Genomic DNA, 21,935 nt, shown 5'->3' with positions numbered 1-21,935 from the left:
TCCTGTGGCAGTAAAGAGGAATACAGACTAAATAGCCCCTACCAAAACAGAATGCATAACTCCGGTGATCACTGGCACAGCAGCTATTTATCTACTTGCAAATGAAGCTGAGCACCCTCCTGACAAAATCGTGTCACATCAGAATATGACAGGCATAGCATCCACCAGGGCCCCTTACTCTGTAAAAAGCAGAGATACAGGGAAACATCCAGTCAGCTCATACTCATTGCCTGTAGCTTGGTACTGCCCTTGGTGCTCACTGGTTGCATGTCTGTAACTACAGTGTAAACTGGCTGCTCACCGACCAACTCCAGCAGACAGTGTGTTCACTTTTTCATTCCTAGGCAGACTGCTTGCTAAGATTCTGCACTAGCTGATGCTGCTTCACTTCCTGCTTGGCTATAGAAAAGAAGCCAAACAGCAACTGCAGCAAGGCTGCTCTGACATTGACAAGCATAGATGTTCGTGGAATGGCTCAGTCATGGACAATAGTTTGTCATTGCAGGTAAAATTTTGGTTCAGAAAACTTCAATTTGTGGTTTTAGGAGCACCTCTGAAAATGTTCAGTGACTCTGTGAACAAAAGATCAAGAACAAAAAGATTTCATAGACCACGACTTTAAAACCTGAAACATTCATCAGCAAATAAGGTAACCAGTCATGAAAACCTTTGTCGTGTGAAAATGTATGTTGTTTTCATTGGTCTTAGATGTAAGTTTTCTTATGATTATTGGTTGTTTTCCAGGCCGTGTTGTGTCAGGGTATCGAGTACGTGAAGATTCATCTGGTAGAGACCACTGGACCCTGCTAGGAAAGCGTGATCCACTCACACCACAGATGTTCTACCCGGTTGTCAATACAGAACCCATACATCATGGTGACAGACTGGTAAACTATATACAACAATTCTTATTGATGTTCTGAATGCTGGGAAAGTATTTTTGTATATTTTGCTTTGCATGTGTTGGAGATTAGTAGCATGCAAGTCTTAGTCACCCTTTTTTCATTCTGCAGATATATTTATTGTTGCATAAGTAGTTCTTGAAAAGCAGATTATCTGTGTAAGAAACTAAATACTTCAAGAAATATTTTATTGCTGTTCATTTTGCTAAATTAATAAAGGGATGAGAATTACTCCCTCCCCACCCACTCCTTTGTTCAAATGTTGGATTTTTTAATAGATCTTCCGTTTAATCACAATATACGAGGGTCGTCCACAAAGTAAGTTTCGTTTCTATTTCTATCTGCGGCAGCACTATGATCGCAGTTCCGAGCATGCACAGCAGTTACTCTAACTCGAGGAGAAGGCATTACGCCATTTTCAGATCACTGCTGCTGACGTATGCTGTGTAGTGCTTCTTTATAATGTCAGCCATAATTGAAAATGCTGCCATGTGTGAAATCAGATCTGTAATTCATCTTCTAAATGCAAAGTAATTTAAACTAAAGGAAATTCATCAGCAAATCTGTGAGGTTTATGGAAAAAATGCTATGAGGGATTCAAAGGTTAGAAGATGGGTCAGACTTTTCAATGAAGGACGTGATCAAATGCACATTACTGATGAACAGGTTCACACAATTGAAGAGAAGAGTAACCACAACCATATGTTTACACTTAGTGCCCTTGCTATGGAAGTTCTGCAAATCGCACGACCACTAATTCATGGAATTGTTGGTTACTCGAGGCCATTAAGAAATTGCGCCACGCAATACAGAACAAGCGCTGAGGATTACTGTCAAAAGGTGTTGTTTTTTTCCATGATAATGCCCGACCTCACACAGCGAATGTTAACTAACAACTCTGACAGGAATTTCACTGGGACGCATTTGATCATCCTCCGTACAGCCCAGACCACGCTCCTAGTGACTTTCATCTCTTCTTACACCGAAAATCTGTCCTTGGTGGTCAACACTTCAATGATGATGATGAGCTTAAAGAACATGTTACCACATGGGTGAATACATAGGTGGCAACCTTCTATGAAGAATGCATACAAAAACTTGTGCCACGCTATGACAAGTGCCTACAAAATTTCAGAAGCTATGTAGAAAAGTAGTTTAACAGTTTTAGATTTTTGTACAAAAATATTTTTTCTGTATCTGTACACGCTTGTTTTATACAACCAAATGGAACTTACTTTGTGGACATACCTCGTATGTAGCATTCACTTACTTCAAACTCATAGGAACAATCATCAGCCAGAACACTGATATGAGGCAGTCATCTTAGATAAAAGCTTCATGATTTGCTATGAATATACTTACATTTTACTAGATAATATGAAGACCACTCTGATATTGTGTAGGGGCTATCCTCGGCAGTCAGAAATGCTTGATGTTCCTGAAGGTTAATTTAGAGAAACTGACTGAATCCCTTGAGAAGCACTGGAAGACTGTCTTGGGTGATTAGCTGTTTTTCTTATGCAGGCTGCAGGGGTCTGATAATACTTAAATACAATAGTTGTGCAGGCCACAGACAAATTATTATTTCATCCTCATGCTCTGCAAACTGGTTCTGAATTTTCCAGTCATGCTAACAGGAGTATTATCATCTTGGAAAATATAATCTATTACAGAGATCTATGACTGAATCACTGAATAACACTGTCACCTAAAAATAGTTTTATAGAACATACCTGTTACTGTTTGTTTCAATGAGACTATAGAAACCACTGAAAAGCATTATGCAATTCAAACTGTAGAGCTGTAGCCTCCAGCCATTTATTTAGTAAAACCATTTACAGTGAAGGACTTCTGCAACAAGATCAAGTGGGACACAAGACACAAGCATTAACTGCAATGTCTGCTGTGTAGTCCACATGAGATAAACAGTAAATGTAAACAATACGACACATTGTAGGAACAGTAGACAGAAAAGGAGGGGTGGAGCTGGGGGTAGCAGTACCTGCTACTGTATGATGAACTGCAGGTTGGGGTAGCTGTACCTGCTGCTGCATGATGAACTGCAGTGGAAGCTGACTGCTGTATTGTGCTGACTGGAAACCCTATGAAACAACTATTGGTCTGGAACTCAGTCACAGCAGGCTGAAATAGTACTGCAAGTGACAAGTGTCCATTGTGATCACAAACATGCAGCGGCTACAGAGCTCTGTACCACTGTGGCAGATGCCCATCCTGACAACTGTCTGAAGGTGTGTGCTGAGACCAGTGTACCAAAGGTGTACTGTGCATCGACCCTGTGTTTTTTAGTTCATTAAGTCAACTGTATTAAGTGCAAGGGGCAACTATGGCCACATGTTGAGAATTTCAAGTTTTAAAAGTGTAAACCACACCCTTGAATGTCCACTTGAATTTGATGGAATGGAGCTTGGAGCTGCTGTAACATTCAAAATTCTGTTATAAGAGAAACATTCAGTAAGCAGTTGCAATGTCAGTTGTGACCCATTGCATCTCACTATGACTTGAGGTAGACCTTCCAGATAAAAAAAAGGGGAAAATAAATTAATGCATCAATTGCATCATTTGTATGATCTTGGCATGTGGATGCCATCGGATTTGTGCCACCACCCCATTACTTTGAGGAAACTCAAATCGAGTTCCCATGGGATTTTCAGAGGCAGCTTGAGCATGGCTTGGGCACTGTACAGGCTTATTTCATCAATATCAGAACACAGAAAAAAATATATCATAATTGAAAGTTTTATCCATACTAATATTATGAATATAAAGGAAACTCTGTCAAGTTTTCATGATTAAGCCACTTATCAGCTTTTGATTAAATTCGGTGTGGAGATAGCTTGATCCCTGAGGAAGAACATAGGCAGCTTTAATAAGTGTGTAGTACAAGACACTTATTGATCTAAAGAATATTAAACAAATCAGGGAAAAATATTTATTCTTTGATTTTTCTTGTGACCGGAATATTAGATCATGTACTTAATAAATACTCACTCACAATCTAAGAATAGGCTTGAACGGTTTTATTAATCCAAAATAACAGAAGGGAAAGAATCTGTTGCTGTAAGCGACTTATCAATATACAGCTTTATATTAATAGCAAGATAAGAACAGCATAAACATAAAGTAAATGAGTTAGAACTCCAAGGAGTAAGTAACAAACATTAACACAGTGCTCCAAGCAGCGGACACACACTTGACAGTTGATGCCATTCATTTGTCACTGCACAGTCATCCAACTTGCACCACAACTTCATCTCTGAAAGGCACAATCGTAGCTAATGTGGGTGACCACAGCAGTTGATGTGTGCAGCGGTCGCTACAGGAGCCTCCTTGGTGAAAGCAGAGAGTGGAGTTCTCTGAAGCAGACCAGGAATTGGACATATAATGGAGTGGGTGGCGTGCATAGGTTCTGTGTCAGTTTGTTGTGGTGGCAGGACTGGAAGTCAGGGTGTCACATCTGCGTGATGTTGCAACTCTTGACTGCAAGGTGGATGATATACCCCTGAAAATGTAAGCTGGCTTCACTCTGCTAAGAGACACAGTGGCCTGTTTTCCATTCACTATATGACTATGTGTGCATGTGCATATGTGTGTGTGTGTGTGTGTGTGTGTGTGTGTGTGTGTGTATGTGTGTGTGTGTGTTTGTGTGTGTGTGTGTGTGTGTGTGTGTGGGTGGGTGTGTATGTGTTTCAGTGGTGGCTTGATGCAGTCTGTATGTAACATGATTTGTGAACAGCTTCGAGGTTATTGTAAACAAAAGTCATTGGACAACCATGTCTGGAGACCTTTGTAGGTTTGTTGTGGTTTTCATGTTTCCATAAATTGAGAAGGAACTCTGGTTGATCATCCATTTCTGACAGTAGGCTGCCAGTAACTAACTCCCATGGCAGGTGCAGTGTCTTACCATAAACAAACTCTGCTGTCAAGGACTCTTATATCTGGTTTGTGTGTGGCTTGTAAGACCAACAGGACTGTGAGCAGTACAGATGTCCAAGATGTCCTATGGCACTTGAACTCAGTTTTCAGTGTCCAATGCCAGAGTTCCACCATGCTGTTGCTAGCCAAATGACAACTGGTCATCTTGTGATGAACATAGCTACAGATCTTCGCCAACTGTGCGTGCAAGTCAGACTTGAACTGTCAGCCTCTGTGAAAAATGATATGGAGCGGAGAGCTGAAACTCACAAGATCAGTGTGGAAGTGTTAGCTAGAGCTTCTGTGGAGATGTTGTCTGTTGTTACTGCCTCAGGACATTGTGTGCATCTATTGGTCATTGTGAATATATAAAGTCAGCCGTCCAATGGAGAAAGTAGTCTGACCATGTCAAGATGAACACAAGCAAAGTGTGAAAAAGCATCTGGGAACTCTCAGATCGGGTAATGAATGTGGAAAATGATTGTGCAAAATGATTGTGCAAAGTTGGCAACACTGGCAAGTTCTCATCCATTCGTGGCTGTCGCTTTCTATCCATGGCCACATGAACTGCTGAGATACTAGCTTGAATGATGATCAGACTCCAAGATGACAAAGATTATGTGAGGTCTCGACCACCAGGCTGCGAAATGCAATGGGGAAGAAAGTGTGTGATTTGCTGTGTCACACCTCAGAATAAAATTTCATGTTCCCACCAGATAGTTGTAACTTAAATTCCTCTGAGTCATGCAATATGGCATGTAGCTTGGGATCATCTTGCTGCACCTTTGCAAGTGCCATCATGTCCACAGGCTGTGAGACACTGGCCTCTCAAGAGAGACAGTCCACATTCATATTAGTGATGCCATTCCAATTGGCTCAACTACTGCAGGGAGCAAGTGTTGCAGTTTTTCATGAGAGAATATGTTAAGGGCCTGTAGTCAGTGTGTGTATATGATTAAAAGTTCCCAATTGTATGTGCTCCATCTTTCCTGAGAAAGTGATAGCTTGTGTGAAAAATAAGCCAGCCACTGCAGCATATAGTCCACCTATTGTTGGAGGGCTGCACCTATGGCTTACTTACTGGAGTCTGCAACTAATGGCAGCATTGAGTGTTAAGCTTTTGGTGTTTTGTGGTTTCTATATGGTAGACTGTATTGTTGCGGCCAAATGTAGTAAGCGTTGCTTCACGTAGTGGAGAATGGCAAAACACAGGCGTGCCGGCGACCGAGGTGTTGTGAAGTAGGCAGTCACAGATAGCCTTGCTGACAGCAGCAGTCTACCAACAGACTGACGCAAGGACGCACACAGATCGAGCACCAAGCGAAGCCTGGAGAGTGCTGAGTAAGGGGAAGTGAGGCCAGCATGCTAAGTTACGCTGCAATATACTGCAGGAGTAATAACAAAAGGCTACCACCGAGTGTAATAAACGTCCTCCTGCCGGATATAAATAGTGGAGCACAGGCAGCAACAGACAGAAGCCATTAGGAACCAGTTCAGATCTGAGGACAGACGTGGTCCACGTCCGAATGTTCAATCTTCGTAGGTGATGATTCCGGAAGTCTGTTCCAGCTCGGAGGAGTCATCCGTTCGCCACCAGAGATCAACTTCAGCTCTGGAGGTCGGCTTGAGTTCGGTTGGCACCATGGCTGACTAACTACAGCAAGAACTTCCAGCAGGACTGGCCGCAGTGCGGTCTTGGTCACAGACACCGCGGGGGACTGATGCCCAGACTTCACAGCAACCCGGCCCCACAGCACATGGTCCGTCCATGACGGGACCTTGTGGATATCGTGACTGACGGCTTCCCAACCGCCGGTGCAGCAGGCATCGGCAGCTGACCTCACGGCAATGCGGCTCCGTGGGCATGCCTGTACTGGGGTGCTTGGCGGCGACAAGTTCAGCAGAGCACTGGTGGCCTGAGGCTCCCGAGTGCGATCAGCGGCACGCGTTGCGTGCATTGTCGGAGAATCTACACAGCAGCAGGCAGGCGGAGGGCTTCGCAGAGCTGGGCAGCGACGACGAGAGAGAAATTGGAAAGAAATTTCAATAAATAATTGTAAAACTCCACGCCGTCTCAGTCTTTGGCACAGCCACTGTGTCTGCTGCTAACAAGTGGTGCAGAAGGCGTAACAGTATTGTGCAAAATTCGCTGTGGCACAGCTGGAGGTCTTCTTAAGGTTAGGAGCTCGGGCAGCAGTGAGTGGTACTTTTCATCTGCAACTTGTATGACCATGATGTCATACATACTGTCTCACAATGGTCCCCAGTGGCCATAAGTCTGGTAATATTGTCCACTAGGTGGGCATTTGCTATGTCTGGTAGGAGCTGGTAGTGAGCTAGGAAACCAGCACCTATAATTGCTTTGGCCTCATCTGCAACAGTAAAATCCAATGTGAAATGACTGAGCCCCAAATTCAACTCTTCATGCTGCATGCCATATGTCGCAATTCCTGAATTTGCAGCAGACAAGCTAAGCACAGTGGACAGGTGCAACAGTGCAGTGATGCTCTGGGCAGGATACTAATGCTGGAAACTGTGTCTATTAAACAATTCCAGCCTGATACCCTGTCAGTAATGAATAGGCACTGGGACATAGTTGGGCAGTTGGTGGTGTCTACAATCAACCATTGTTTGCATTTGGGTAGATGCCGGGGCTAGTGCACTTTTTAGACTGCTCTCTGAATCTTCTGTGGTATCAGCAACTTGGCAGGTAAGCATTGGATACTGACTGAGTTTGAGGAACAGCACCTATATCACTTATAGCTGCTTCCTCTATAGCAACTAGGATCCCGTTGTGACATCAGCATGCCAGTCTGTGTGCTCAGTGCATCAACTTCGGCAGACAGAACACTGTAATCTGCAAGTGAGACAGTAAGGGCCATGGATGTGCTACTACCTTACACTGTCACAGCACTAACCTGTTGATTTGGAGCAATAACCTCTAGGATGTGGTTAACCAGTTCTGAAACAGCATTGAGAGACATCTCTGTCTGTGATGCAACAATAACTTTTAGCTGTGGTGGCAGACGGCTGCCCCATAGTGTGTGCAGGAGATTGTTAGCCACTGTTCAGATGTTCACTCTGCTGTAGAAGTGACACAGGTGCTGGGATGGTATTCTGCTGCCTATGTCTTCCTGAGTCAGTACTTGTTTGGTACAGTCTTCCCATGATGCTGCAACTCTATGAGTAAGCTCAGTCTTTAATCTTCTGTAGGCATTCTCTACAGTGTGGTCGTGAGTATATCCTGAACTTTGGAAGTGTAGCGCTGATCAAGATCACTCACTACTGATGCAAATTTAGGCACATCTGCTGTTATTATGACCTATCAAAAGGTGGCCCCATCCTGGGAGAATCAGAGAACCGGATTATGTGGCCAGAACAGTGGGAGGCATATGGCCAGTCATGATACTGCTGAAGGTTCCATTCTGTAATCAATATTATTGTGGACCAGTCTTCTCTGTGCTGATTATGTCAGGATCTCCACTGATGGGAATATTAGATCATTTAGTGCTACCTATACTTAATAAGTGCTCATTCACATAATGAGAATGGACTTGAACAGTTTCATTAATGCAAAATAACAGAAAGGAAAGAAGGGTTTGCTATAGATGACTTGTTGGTGTACAGCAAGAAAAGAACAGAATAACGATAAGGTAAATATTAACACACACAACACTTCAAGTGGCAGACACAAACTTGGCAGTTGACAACACTCATTTGTCACTGCACAGTCACTCAACTCACACCATGACTGCATTTCTGGAAAGTGTGAATGGAGCTAATGTGCACAACCATAGCAGATGATGTGTGTAGCAGTCACTACAGATCTTTCACACATTTGTGAAAATGCATTTATTTATTGATATGTGCTGTGTGATAAGTTCAAAGTAATGATTACAAAGCTTATAAAATCTTAGATGTGTTTAAACCATACCTCCATACTATTTTTTGCATAATGTACTTCTTGTGTAATGTATAGCTACTGCAATAGCACGATGCGTAGATACACACTTCTGCCCATTCTCCTCTGTACGCACTGCTCAGCAGCAATACTGCGCATGCCAACTCATCATCCATTAGGGCAGGTTGGGAGGGGTGGGGGATGGGGGTGCGCAACATGCACTGTGCTTAATAATAACAATAATAAAGTTGATTGATAATGCAGTTTAAGTTTCAGTGCTTCTGATGTCCTTTGTTAATGTATCGTTTACTCTACATTCTTGACTTCCTGATGGGATCTACAGAACACAATCAATGAATAAGTGACTCTGCTCCAATTGTATGCCATAAAAACTATCTGCAAGGAGTTCTTGGCAAGCAGAAAAGATCTACTGACTTGTGCAGAATGGTTGTGCTATTCACATTATGAAGAAACACCTCACCCTGCAGAGCTTGTATTGTCCATTTTGCATTTTACCGTAAACCTAGGTGGTGTAAACCATTCATGAATCTGAACTTTTTGAAACAATTAATTTGTTAATTAACATTACCAGTCCTTTCTGATCTAGTGAAAGATTTGTCAATTTGACAAAATGTGGCCTGAACAAGGACACATACAGGCCTTCTGCTTCAAAATCCCAGGGGATTCAGCAGCTGACTGTGCATTTGATTACAAGTCTGGTACAGTAGTTGGAAAAAATAATACAAACACCTTGGCATAAACTTGTACTGCAATATCTTTGGGAGTGTTCTGAGTAAGTAGTATATTTGCTATAATTTGTGGTGGTGTGTTGTTCCTGCAATATCTTTGGGAGTGTTCTGAGTAAGTAGTATATTTGCTATCATTTGTGGTGGTGTGTTGACGTACATGATGTCAAACTTTCAGTGATGACAAATTTTCAGTCCTCTCTAATCTGGCACCTACCAGATAAACATGATAACGGAAGAAAACCTATAAACCTGTTCAATTGTTGCCTTTAATACATTACCACTTAAGCAACTCATGTATTAACATGCATCCATGGAACATAGTGTGAATGAAAATGTAACTGAAATAGCAGGAAGGAAATGAGAGTTGCTATTTACAAGTATCTTATTAACCAGGAGAGTGCTAAGAATAATCGAAAAAGCTCGAAGAAGCTCATAACCTCAAATATCAACCTGTGGAAATGTGACATGATCCAGTGAGTCATTTTCTAACTGTTTCTTACTCAAACTGTATTTGCATATGGAGAACATCATGGGAAACATACACCTCAAGATCGTCATCTTCCAACAGTGAAAAACTGTGGAGCCTTTCTCTGGGTAATCATGCCCTAGTTTTCTGTTGATCCAGTAGCAGCACTGAAAGGAAAAAGTAGGTGGAAAGTCTATGAAACCAGTTTAGGTGTCCATGCCCATTCAGTTGAGCACGAATTGTTCACAGTAGGTGGGTTACATCTCCCAATATGAGAATGCTTTTATTTATGTGTTTCTAAATGTCAAAGACTTGATGTATTTGATGATGAAATAACACAACTTTCCTTGTTACTCAAGCATCAGATCTGAATATTATCGTGGTACTGTAATCTGTTTCATAAAAACTATTATTGCGCTGTTACCTTCCTTAAGACACTCCCAAGGACTTATAACAGTTTTCACAAATAATGGTAGTGTATAAAATTCCATCTAATAATATAAACTTCCATCTACTAAGTGTCAGGATTAGTGTATCAAGTCCTATCAGGTTTAAGAGTGCCATGGCTGGGAAAGATGGTGTTGCACTGTGTTGTTTATTGTTCATAATTAACTTATCTAACCCCTCTGTCCAATAGCTTTCTCATATTCTGCAGTCAAAAATACCCACCTGGGTAGCAGAGCATCTTAAAGCTCTGCTTATGGGATGGGAAGATGCGCTGGACTCTGACAGAATATGCCTGGCTGATTAATGAGAGTTGGTGTTCAAGCCAGCCTGGAAGTGGTTTAGGCAGTTTCCCACATCCCACTAGGTGAATACTGGTTTGGTGTCCAAGTCCCACCTCAGTTACATGATTCACAAACATTTAGAAAATTTTCATATGAGTAACATTATAGGCAGACAGTTGAGGTAGAAAAATTCTATCCCGGGGGTAATGGGGTGGTGACAGAAAGGGTATTAGGCCACCTCTTAAACTAACTGTACCATAACTGTTAATGCTGTGGTGTGGAACAAAGCCACAAGGACAAGATCATAACAGTTCAAAACAATTAATTGATTGTGTTGTTTGAGGGTTTCCTGGCTTAATAACTGTTTGGATGTAGCAAGAGCAGGCATTGCATGCAGGGGGCATGACTGTTAAAATTAAGTTTTTGAAAACAGCCAAAAGTTGCATGTAGTATTTTTTTATTTACTGGTTTTGCTCTTCAAATGAAAGATTAATCTTTGGCACTGTCAATGTCATCATTTTACCGCTGTACTTTTAAATGCAACTTTAAGTACAATAGCACTGCTAGTTTAATCTTTAGACCAATCAGCCAACTTTAAATACAATCTTTAGTGCTGTCAGCCAACTTTCAACTATATGTTCTGATGATGCTCTTGTTCATTTGGAGAACAAAACTGGTAAATAAAAAATCAGTAAGGGTGACTTGTGGTTGTTTCCAAAAACTTACTGTTTGGTTGGCACTAATCATAATGTCAGATGATGGCTGAGTAACTGCACAGTATATCTGCAAAGCAGCTGCTTGTTATTTCTAGTTGTGACTCAAGGTAATTGTTAGGGCCAATCAATTTGTATGTTCAGCATGCAATTAGATTTAAGTGGTCGAAAATGATAAGTGCTGCAGATTCATTTACTCTACCTTGCATTTAAAGTTGTGAACCTGTGATGAAATCAGCTCTCCAATGTATGCACTAAAATCTCTGTCATTGAAATCTGTTCATTTCTCATATTGTACCAAATAAATTAAATTAATAAAAATTAGTTTACTCATTGCATTATGTAAGCAGACTTCCATTCCATGTTCCCACAGTGGCTGAAAATCCCTTTAAGAATCACAGTGAAATTTTGAACACAAATTACCATGTATAACAGACAGCAGTACTTCCTTAAGTTAGAGAAACCCCTTTGTATGCTGGATAAGCAGTTAGATGTTGTACATTACAGAGGCATGATGGATCACCTTCACTTGTTATGGATGGGAATATACATCAAAGCAAGTGAAAAAAGACAATGCAAACTTAATATTAATGAAGTGCAGAAGTGTCCCAAAGTTTCTCCCCCCCCCCTCCCCCCTCTCTCTCTCTCTCTTACACACACACACACACACACACACACACACACACACACACACACACACACAATAACAATGGATACATAATACAAGAGATAGCGAGTGAAAACAGAAATAAACAGTTGTGAAAAATTAAGTTTTGAATTGAATATATACCACAGTAGATTGAACACATTATTAGCAGCATTTTTATTTCTGAAAAAAAAGAAAACTCCTTAACTTCTACTAAGATAGAGCAGCACATTTATTGCCCTAAAATCATCCCTCAATCTTACAAATGTGTTATGAGTCAGAATGGGAGATTATCTGGGTAAGGATAAATGTCAAAGGTATGGCTAAAATGGTAACTCAATGTTTTTATCATCAACCCACATCATGCATCAGAATGATGGAATGCTAAAGGGAAAGCTTGGAACAGATCGTGCCTTAGTGATAGGAGTACTTACAATCTGCCTGAGAGGTGCAGGACCAAAAATTCATGAACGATTGTACTAACTTTGTTTTCTAAAATTTATTTTGAAATAGGAATCCAACCACAAGGCTAGTTTAGCATCATTTTGTTTGAATGAATTGTTACAGAAATGTCAAAACATTTAAGATGCCCCATTGCAACCAGGAAATGATTAGAAACAAGCATTAGCAGCAAACATTCAGATTTGGGGAGGAGAATTTCTGGCACAAATTTATACTTACTGCAGGATTTACGTTACATTCGTTCATGCTGGAAGATAGTGTGAGATGGGTAGGTCCCACATCGCTTCAATGATAATACATGACAGATCCTGATGAGACTAAATGCTTTCTGTCAAATATCTGAATGAAATTAAAACAAACATAAGTACAGCTACATGTTGAGTGTTCAGTGAAATCAATGCCTGCTGAGATGTAACCAAAAAAAGTGTTCCACTGCATTGTAGTGGTAAAATTGAGCAAATTGGAATACATTTTGTAATAATTATTTACTTGCCACCATTCCTTTGCCTTAAAACGAATAAAAGACAATATTGATGGAGTGCCTTGAACTCTCTTCAGGGGAATTTCTCTTCACATATGCACTGACTATAGCTTTATTATTATATTTATTTTTATTTATTTAGATCACTAAAATTTGCATGGACGTAAGTCGTGTTAAATTATTACAAATTATGCAAAAGTAACACATAAAAAATGCTCAAAAGTAACACATAAAAAAATGCTCATGCAAGAGGAGATATAAGACAAAATACACATTAATAGGTATAGACAAAATTACACTTAAAAAAGTTAAAATGAAAGTAGATCTCAATAGCTACATAAAAGGCATAGTAATGTTAATAATGATTTCAACTACCGTAATGCATAAGAGTATATCAGATTTAATTAAAAGAAAAAAATTGATTAGAGTTAACATAATTGAAATATTCTTCAACCGAATAAAAGGAATTATCTATGAGATAATGTTTGAGCTGTTGTTTAAATTTGGGAAGCTTGTGGACATGTGATTTCAGTGATGTTAGAAGAGTATTGAACACCTTGCAGCTCATGTAATGGACTCCTTTTGGTACAATACTAAGGTTTTTTAATTCATAATTGAGGTCCATCTTCCTCCTGGTGTCATGGGTATGGTGTGAATCATTGGTTTTGTATAGGTGCTCATTTTTACGAATGAAACATAACAGGGAGTAGATATATTGACTTGCAATTGTTAGTATCCCTAATTTTGTAAAGAGGTTTCTATGAGAATGTCTAGGCTGGACTCCGTTCATTATTGTAATAAGTCTCTTTTTGGGCAATGAATAGTTTTTTGGAAAGTGGCTGGTTACCCAGGAAAGCAGAGTGTGCGCTGATATGAAACTTCCTGGAAGATTAAAACTGTGTGCCAGACCGAGACTCGAACTTGGGACCTTTGCCAGGAAGTTTCATATCAGCGCACACTCCGCTGCAGACTGAAAATCTCATTCTGGACACATCCCCCAGGCTGTGGCCAAGCCATGTCTCCACAATATCCTTTCTTTCAGGAATGCTAGTTCTGCAAGGTTCGCAGGAGAGCTTCTGTTAAGTTTGGAAGGTAGGAGACGAGGTACTGGCAGAAGTAAAGCTGTGAGGACGGGGCGTGAGTCGTGCTTGGGTAGCTCAGTTGGTAGAGCACTTGTCCGTGAAAGGCAAAGGTCCCGAGTTTGAGTCTCAGGCCGGTACACAGTTTTAATCTGCCAGGAAGTTTCAGTGTTTGTGGTGTCTCGATCACAGACAGTGGAAATAATACAAATGTTGTTGACCTGATATTCTTTTTTTTTTTTTTTTTTTTTTTTTTGAGAAATTGTAAAATATGTTCAGATCATTTTAGATTCCTGTCAATGTGTACACCCAGGAACTTGGATGACTCAACTTGTACCAACTCACTACCATTACATTTAATACTGAATTGATCCTCCACTTTTTTACTTACTTATAAATGAACGAAATGGGTCTTGTTAAAATTTGGTGATAACCGATTATTATCAAACCAATTAAGTACTTCATTACAGACAATACTGGCCGAATCCTCAAGATTGTGCTTGGGAGTTTTGTTGATGAGGATGGAGATGTCATCAGCGAAAAGAGTAAAATGAGTTTTGAAGCTAGTACATAAGGGAATGTAACTGATGAAGACGAGGAAAAGAATGGGACCAAGTACAGAGCCCGGAGGAACATCACAGTGAATAGAGTACCAGCTAGATGACACAGAGTGCCCCTCAGAGTTGTTAAATATGACCTGCTTTCTTCCAGTTAGGATTTAATCCATGAGCCATCTGATCCACTTATATCTTGATATTCAGCCTTTGCTAAGAGGATTTCATAGTTAACACTATCAGAGGCCTTAGAAAGGTCACAGAGGAGGAGAGAGGAAAACAAATTTGAAAGTGGCAGGAGCTGCCACCATTGCAAAGGGGTCACCAAAGTGTATGAAGTTGAATTGAACTATTAAAAAAACAGTGACTCTTCAAAGTGCAAGGATGTGGCAGATGCATCAAAAAGCACAAATCCCCATGCCTCATTTGCTAAATGGAGCAAGTGTGCAGAACATTTTGACCATTTATGAACTCATTTGCAACTGGCAGTTGTGGCACTGTGTGAGAAATTGATGCAAATGTGTTCAGTAATCACTTGCAACTTATCTGTAAAGTGCCAGCTCATTTGGTTCTGAAATTTAAAAGAAGAGTAGAAAGCTGCTTAGACTGTAATTTCTCAAAAGTTTTTTATGAAAAAGTAGAGGAAAGTGATGCAGTTTGGGTGAAAATAATTGATTAGTGAGCATCTGGTTTCTACTGTGGTCATGGCCATGATGTGCTGGCATTCTGTTAGTTAATTTCCTCCAGGGACATCAGACCATTAATTCTGCCAACTACATTGATCTCTACCAAGTTGTCTAAGATTGCTTTCCTGTTACAAAGTGTAGCATACTGGTAAGAATGTGTTGCTTCTCGATAATGCATAACTTTTCACCAAAGAAATGACCCAACAAACATTGACCAATATGCATTGAGCTGCCCTTTAACACCCAGCATACAGCCAGGACCTGTTGTCACATGACATCCATATATTGTGGATAGGTAAAAATTCTACTCACCAAGTGGCAGCAGGTGAACAAACACGTAAAAGATATTAAAGTTGCTAGCTTGTGGAGTCAATGACTTTTTCTTCTGGCAGAGGGAATGGGATGAGAAGGAAAGAAGGAAGAAGGGAAGCCTTTCCTTCTCATCCCTTCCGGTAAGTCTCCCCTGACCTGGAGTTCAGTGCAACTTTTCTGAAATGTATCCCTTTTTGTAAACCTCGCCAGTCCTTTTCCTTTACCCCTCTTCCTCCCCCTTCAACCCTTTAAGAAAGAGCCACTGGCTCCAAAAGCTAGCAAACTGTAATATATTCTATATGTGTGTTCTCCTGCTGCTGCCTAGTGATTAGATTTTTTATCTATCCAGTTACTTATATTTTCAAAAATTGATTATTTTTGTTGATACATCCATATATTTTGGTTGCTCAAGGAATCACCTTTACTAACATCAAGAATGTGCAATAGTGCGTGCTTAAATTTTGTTTTAAAATACTTAGGACACCAGAAAAAAATTACACACTTTGTTCCAGCCTAAGACCATTGACAAGAAGAGTTGTGTGTTGTAAGAACAGAGTAAATGATCCAAGTTTCCTGAAGACACAGGTTGGCTGTGCTACAGATAGCAGATGCATCACAGTGTGAAGTACATGTGACAGTAAGATTTTTGTAGAGATAACTTCTGAATTGCACAAGTCACCATGAAATTCTCATGCTACACGGACTACATGAAGTGTCAAGTGAAGCAATAGTGAAATGTTGGCAACACTTTTACCAGGGCCCCACAGACATGGGTGATGCTGATGAACAAGTCCAGATCTTGCGTAAAAGTATTTCCACCTTTTCACAAACTGAAACAACATCAGGGAGGAAAATATATTTTCCTACTGTGAGGACATTCACACAGGAGTTTGCATATAGCCCCAATATCAAGGAACTTTATCTGTTGTTGAGGAACTGAACAACTGGCAGAAAGTTCTGACAACTGTTTACAGACACTTGGAGACTGCGTAGAAAAATAGTGTCGTAATCTGCGTCACTATGAAGTATCAATAATATGAGAAGGAAAGTTGCTACACACACACAGACACACACACAGACACACACACACACACACACACACTCACTCACTCACACATGCAAATGCAACTTACACACATGACTGCAGTCTCAGGCAAACTGAAACCACACTGCGAGCAGCAGCACCAGTGACTGCTGGGAGTGGCGACTGGGTGGGGGTAAGGAGGAGGCTGGGTCTGGGAGGGGGAGGGACAGTATGTTGGGGATGGCAGACAGAAAAGTGCTGCAGGTTAGGCGGAGGGCAGGGGGAGAGATGGGGTGGGGAGAGGGGACGGGGGAAAGTAGCGGGAAAGGAGAAAAATAAATTAAAAAACAAAAATATATAAATAAATAAAAAAAGACTGGGTGTGATGGTGGAATAATGGGTGTGTAGTGATGGAAAGGGCGCAGGGAAGGGGCTGGATGGGTCAGGACAGTGGCTAACGAAGGTTGAGGCCAGGAGGGTTATGGGAATGTAGGATGTATTGCAGGGAAAGTTCCCACCTGTGCAGTTCAGAAAAGCTGGTGTTGGTAGGAAGGATCCACATGGCATAACCATGAAGCAGTCATTGAAATGAAAGATATTATATTTGGCAGCACGTTCAGCAACAGGGTGGTCCACTTGTTTCTTGGCCACAGTTTGTTGATGGCCATTCATGTGGACAGACATCTTGTTGGTTGCCATACCTACATAGACTGCAGCACAGTGGTTGCAGCTTAGCTTGTAAATCACGTGACTGGTTTCACAGGTAGCCCTGCGAGTAGATGGTGGTAAGAGGATGTATGGGACAGGTCTTGCATCTAGGTCTATTACAGGGGTATGAGCCATGAGGTAAGGGATTGGGAGCAGGGGTTGTGTAAGGATGGACAAGTATATTGTGTAGGTTTGGTGGATGGTGGAATACCACTGTGGGAGGAGTGGGAAGGATAGTGGGCAGGACATTTCTCATTTCAGGGCATGACAAGAGGTAATCGAAACCCTGGCAGAGAATGTAATGCAGTTGCTCCAGTCCTGGGTGGTACTGAGTTATGAAGGGAATGCTCCTCTGTGTCTGGACAATGGGACTCTGGTAGATGGTGGGAGACTGGAAAGATGGAAAGATAAGGCACGGGAGATTTGTTTTTGTACAAGGTTTGGGAGGATAATTATGGTCAGGTAGTGAGACCCTCAGTATATTTCGAGAGAGACTGCTCGTCACTGCAGATGCAATGACCACAGGTGGATAGGCTGCACAGAAGGGACTTCTTTTTTTGGAATGGGTGGCAGCTGTCAGCTGTCGAAGTGGAGGTATTGCTGGTGGTTAGTAGGTTTGATATGGATGAAGGTACTAATGTAGCCATCTTTGAGGAGGTGGAGGTGAACATCTAGGAGGGTGGCTTATTGGGTTGAGTTGGACCAGATGAAGCAAACGGGGGAGAAGTTGTTGAGGTTCTGGAAGAATGTGGATAGGGTGTCCTCACCTTCGATCCCAGATAGAAGAGATGTCATCAGTGAATCTGAACCATGTGAGGGGTTTAGGACTCTGGGTTTTTATGAAGGATTACTCTAGATGGCCCATGAATAGGTTGGCATAGGATGGTGCCATTCAGGTGCCCATAGCCATACCCCAGATTTGTTTGTAGGTAATCCCTTCAAAGGACAAGTAATTGTGGGTGAGGATATAGTTGGCCATGGCAACCAGGAAGAAGTTTGTTGGTTTGGAATCCATTATGCATTGAGAAAGGCAGTGTTCAATAGCAATAAGGCTAGGGGTATCAGGAGTGTTAATGTACAGGGACGTGACATCAGTAGTGGTGAGCAGGGTACCATGTGGTAAAGGGTCAGGAACTGTGGAGAGTTGGTGGAGGAAATGGTATCTTTCATATAGGAGGGTAGGTTCCTGCTAATAGGCTGAAGGTGTTGGTCTATGAGAGCAGAAATTCTCTCAGTGGGAGCACAGTGAGTGGTTAGGTTTATGGGCTTTAGGAAGCATGTAGAAGGTAGGAGTGTGGGGAGTGGTAGGGGTGAGTAGAGAGATGGACTCCAGGCTGAGTTTCTGGGATGGGCCTAAGGATTTGAGCGGTGACTGTAGATCCTGCCTGATTTATTTATTTACTATTTTTTAAATTTATTGCTCTCCTTTTCTACTTCTTCGCCCTGCCCCTCCCCCTCCCCCTCCCCACCTCTCCCCTGCCCTCCGCCTAACCTGCAGCGCTTCACTGTCCGCCATCCTCACCATACTATCCCCCCCCCCCCCCCCCCTTACCCGGCCCCAGCCTCCTCCTTTCCTCCACTCAGTTGCCACTCCCATCATGCACTGGTGCTGCTGCTCGCAGTGTGGTTTCAGTTGCCAGAGACTGCAGTCGTGTGTGTGAGTTGCATTTGCGTGAGTGTGTGTGTGTGTGTGTGTGTGTGTGTGTGTGTGTGTGTGTGTGTGTGTTGGTATGTATGTCTACTTTTCGAGAAGGCCATTGGCCGAAAGCTTCAAGTGTGGAAGTCTTTTTGTTGTGCCTATCTGCGACTCAGCATCTCCACTATATGGCGAGTAGCAACTTTCCCTCTCATAATATTGTTACATTCCATCCTGGATTTTCCATTGTTTGATTCACTATGAAGTATAGTGCAGCATTCAATAAAAGTTACTTGGCCTGCCATAATAAAGGATAACTTACTTTGTGAAGTTACTTTGTAGCATTAATCATTGTTTGGCTGAAGGCAAAAGTGTATGAACACGTTAGGTATTGGTGTAGAAAAGAAAAATGTAAAATTTATTTACAATAGGCTCACTTACGTGTGATTAGTTCTCATAATATTTAATGTTTATCTTTAAGAACACACAGTATAAACATATAAGTTAATATCATTATACTGAATGTTGGAATTAATTATGTTGCAGGCAGCGAGGTGTACAATGTACAGCAACCGTAATCGCTGGACTCAAATAGGGTAAGTAACTTGTGTATATAAATTTTTGTACAAGCTATAGTTACCATAGTGTTAAAACTTAACAATGCCTGTGACACCAAAAAACTGGTCCTTAAAGATTGAGGAGGATTACCGGGTAGGTTACACCAATAATCACACCCATTTAGCAATAGTTCGTTTATTAACCTTAACACATAACAAGGATCACAAAGAACTGAACTGATTATGGCGGAACAGCCAAAGATAATGCTTAGAGTCCAAAGATAAATGCATATCGATGTTGGTGTCGATTTCATCGGCGCCACAAGATCAATCAAATTAAAAATTGCAATATTTTTAAAATGATCTCCCCTCATCCTTTAAAACAGATGGATATCTCTCAACTTTAGGTCCGAATGATCAGTTATTCCTCTCTCCAACTTCCATATCATATAGCCACCCTCCATAGCAATCTTTACTTTGAATTGTCCAATGGATCCCAGAGTGTGATGTCAGTAACTGGCTGGCAAATGGAGTAAGACAGTATGTAGGAGAGGACTGTCACTAGAATTCAGCAATTAGTTGTCCCGAAGAGAACGACTGCAAAGTTATTTTAGTGTCTCATAATGACATGGCCTAATATTCAAAATGATTGATGGTGACTGTTGAAGCCTATGAAGTTATGAGATTAGTTTAGTTCACAGATTCGTCTAATAGTTTCATGGATACTGATGTGATACAAAACTTTTAATTTCATAAATGTACTAATATTTTCGTAATGGCAACAAAATAAAACCTAGGTTTTCCTCAGTGTAAGAAGTGCAATCTCATAGGTACAAGTGTACTAATATTTCCATAGCTGTAAATGCATTAGAACTACCTCAGATTTAATTTAGCTAATTAAAGCAACAATTAAATATATGTTGCTCCTTAAATGTAAGCATTTCAGATATCCTTGACATAAAAGTTTCTCAGGAAGACAAGAAAGAAAAAAAAAAGTTGTGAAGAACACAATCTGCCATGGAAAAAAAACCCTATTTATTTCTATCTTATGGGTTGCATTTGAAAGAAATTATGTGCTGACAGAGAATTAATGATAATAATATAGTAATTATTGTTTTGTAATTTGTGAAAATAACTTGAATGTAATTGTTACACATTCCTAGGTTTCTGTGTGAGAAATGATTGTAGCACAATGAGATGGTGGAACTATTTAAAGAATAATAATATTTGATTTTAATAACTTAATGTGCCATTTATTATTTTCCAGTGCTACAAATGAGGATGAAATGTGCAACTTTTACTTGATGTATTGGGTTGAAAATGGATCTCCACTGGAAAAAAAGTACTGCTTCAGCTCTGGACCCCCACTCTACAGTTGGCGTGAATCAGATGGTCTCAACAATATACCAGATGATGCTAGCCAGTTGGAGTAAGCTAATTAGAAAAGAATAGAGTATTACTAAACCTGAAAGTATTAGTATTTGGAAAATGATAATGAATTTGAAGTAAGCCTTTATCTACCCTGCACAATCAGCGTCATTGTCAGCAGCATAATATTTTTTACAATTTCAGAAGGGTTGTCTGCACTGAAAGTGAAAAGTGTAAATGTGTTACATTTGGAACTTCATAAAAAAATAGATGAATGCAAGTACTTTCATTCCTCTATTGTAGAATATATAAATTAACCACTTTCATTTTCACATTTTCTAGTATTTTTCAAAACATTTCAAGTTTTTTTTTGCTCAAAATCTGCAGTATGAGATGCTACTGTTTGAATACATATTTAAAGAGCAGCCCAGAGTAATAGTGAATTCCTGTGCATAATTTATGGAACCACACATTTAAAGATCTGCTACACATATTTGCAATTCATTTAAAAATAAAATCACTTAGATGCACTATAGATGTTTGTTATTCTTTTAGAATAACATTTTTAATCTAACTTGTCATATACAATGCCCTCTGAAACAATTACATGAAAATTTATTTCTCTATTTATTTTAAAAATGGCCTTGAGCCTAAATGATCAGTGATATTCACCTTCACTCAATGTATCTTTCTTTTTTTTTTACATAATTTTAGGAAATAGAAATCATTGTAAATGTTATTGAAAGTATGCACAGAACTATCTCAGTTAAATTATTAGTTTTCTTGGATTTTAATTATGTGATTATCAGTATGAAGCAAGGTTATGTGCAATCCTGTGCAGGTGGGTGGGGTGTGGGGGAGGAAGAGTTTGAATGTAGTGAGCAGTGAAAGGTAGGCAAAAGTAAAGAATGAAGCAAAAAAGAAAGAGTGTATACTTGGGTGTTTTAATACCCATGTAAAACGCAAGAAAGAAGGGAAGGAGCTGACAAAACAAATATATGTTCAAACCAGAAACACTGCAAAAATTGTT

At 40.5% G+C, this 21,935-nt stretch overlaps 1 protein-coding gene across 1 annotated transcript in view; it reads left to right on the top strand.

Annotated features, from left to right (window-relative positions):
* The window catches only part of LOC124615455 (peptidylglycine alpha-hydroxylating monooxygenase), a 220,069-nt gene extending 198,559 nt beyond the window's left edge, over positions 1 to 21,510 (top strand). The window contains exons 8-10 of the mRNA XM_047143356.1: positions 745 to 887; positions 19,527 to 19,576; positions 20,805 to 21,510. Of these exons, the coding sequence (XP_046999312.1) occupies positions 745 to 887; positions 19,527 to 19,576; positions 20,805 to 20,970 (359 nt within the window). The 3' untranslated portion in view covers positions 20,971 to 21,510. The remainder of the gene's footprint in view (positions 1 to 744; positions 888 to 19,526; positions 19,577 to 20,804) is intronic.
* The last annotated feature ends 425 nt before the right edge of the window (positions 21,511 to 21,935 follow it).

This window comes from Schistocerca americana, chromosome 5, assembly GCF_021461395.2.
Source record: "Schistocerca americana isolate TAMUIC-IGC-003095 chromosome 5, iqSchAmer2.1, whole genome shotgun sequence".
Classification (NCBI taxonomy): domain Eukaryota; kingdom Metazoa; phylum Arthropoda; class Insecta; order Orthoptera; family Acrididae; genus Schistocerca; species Schistocerca americana.
The sequence above is the reverse complement of the archived record's forward strand: the minus strand, read 5'-3'. Positions and strand labels throughout refer to the sequence as shown.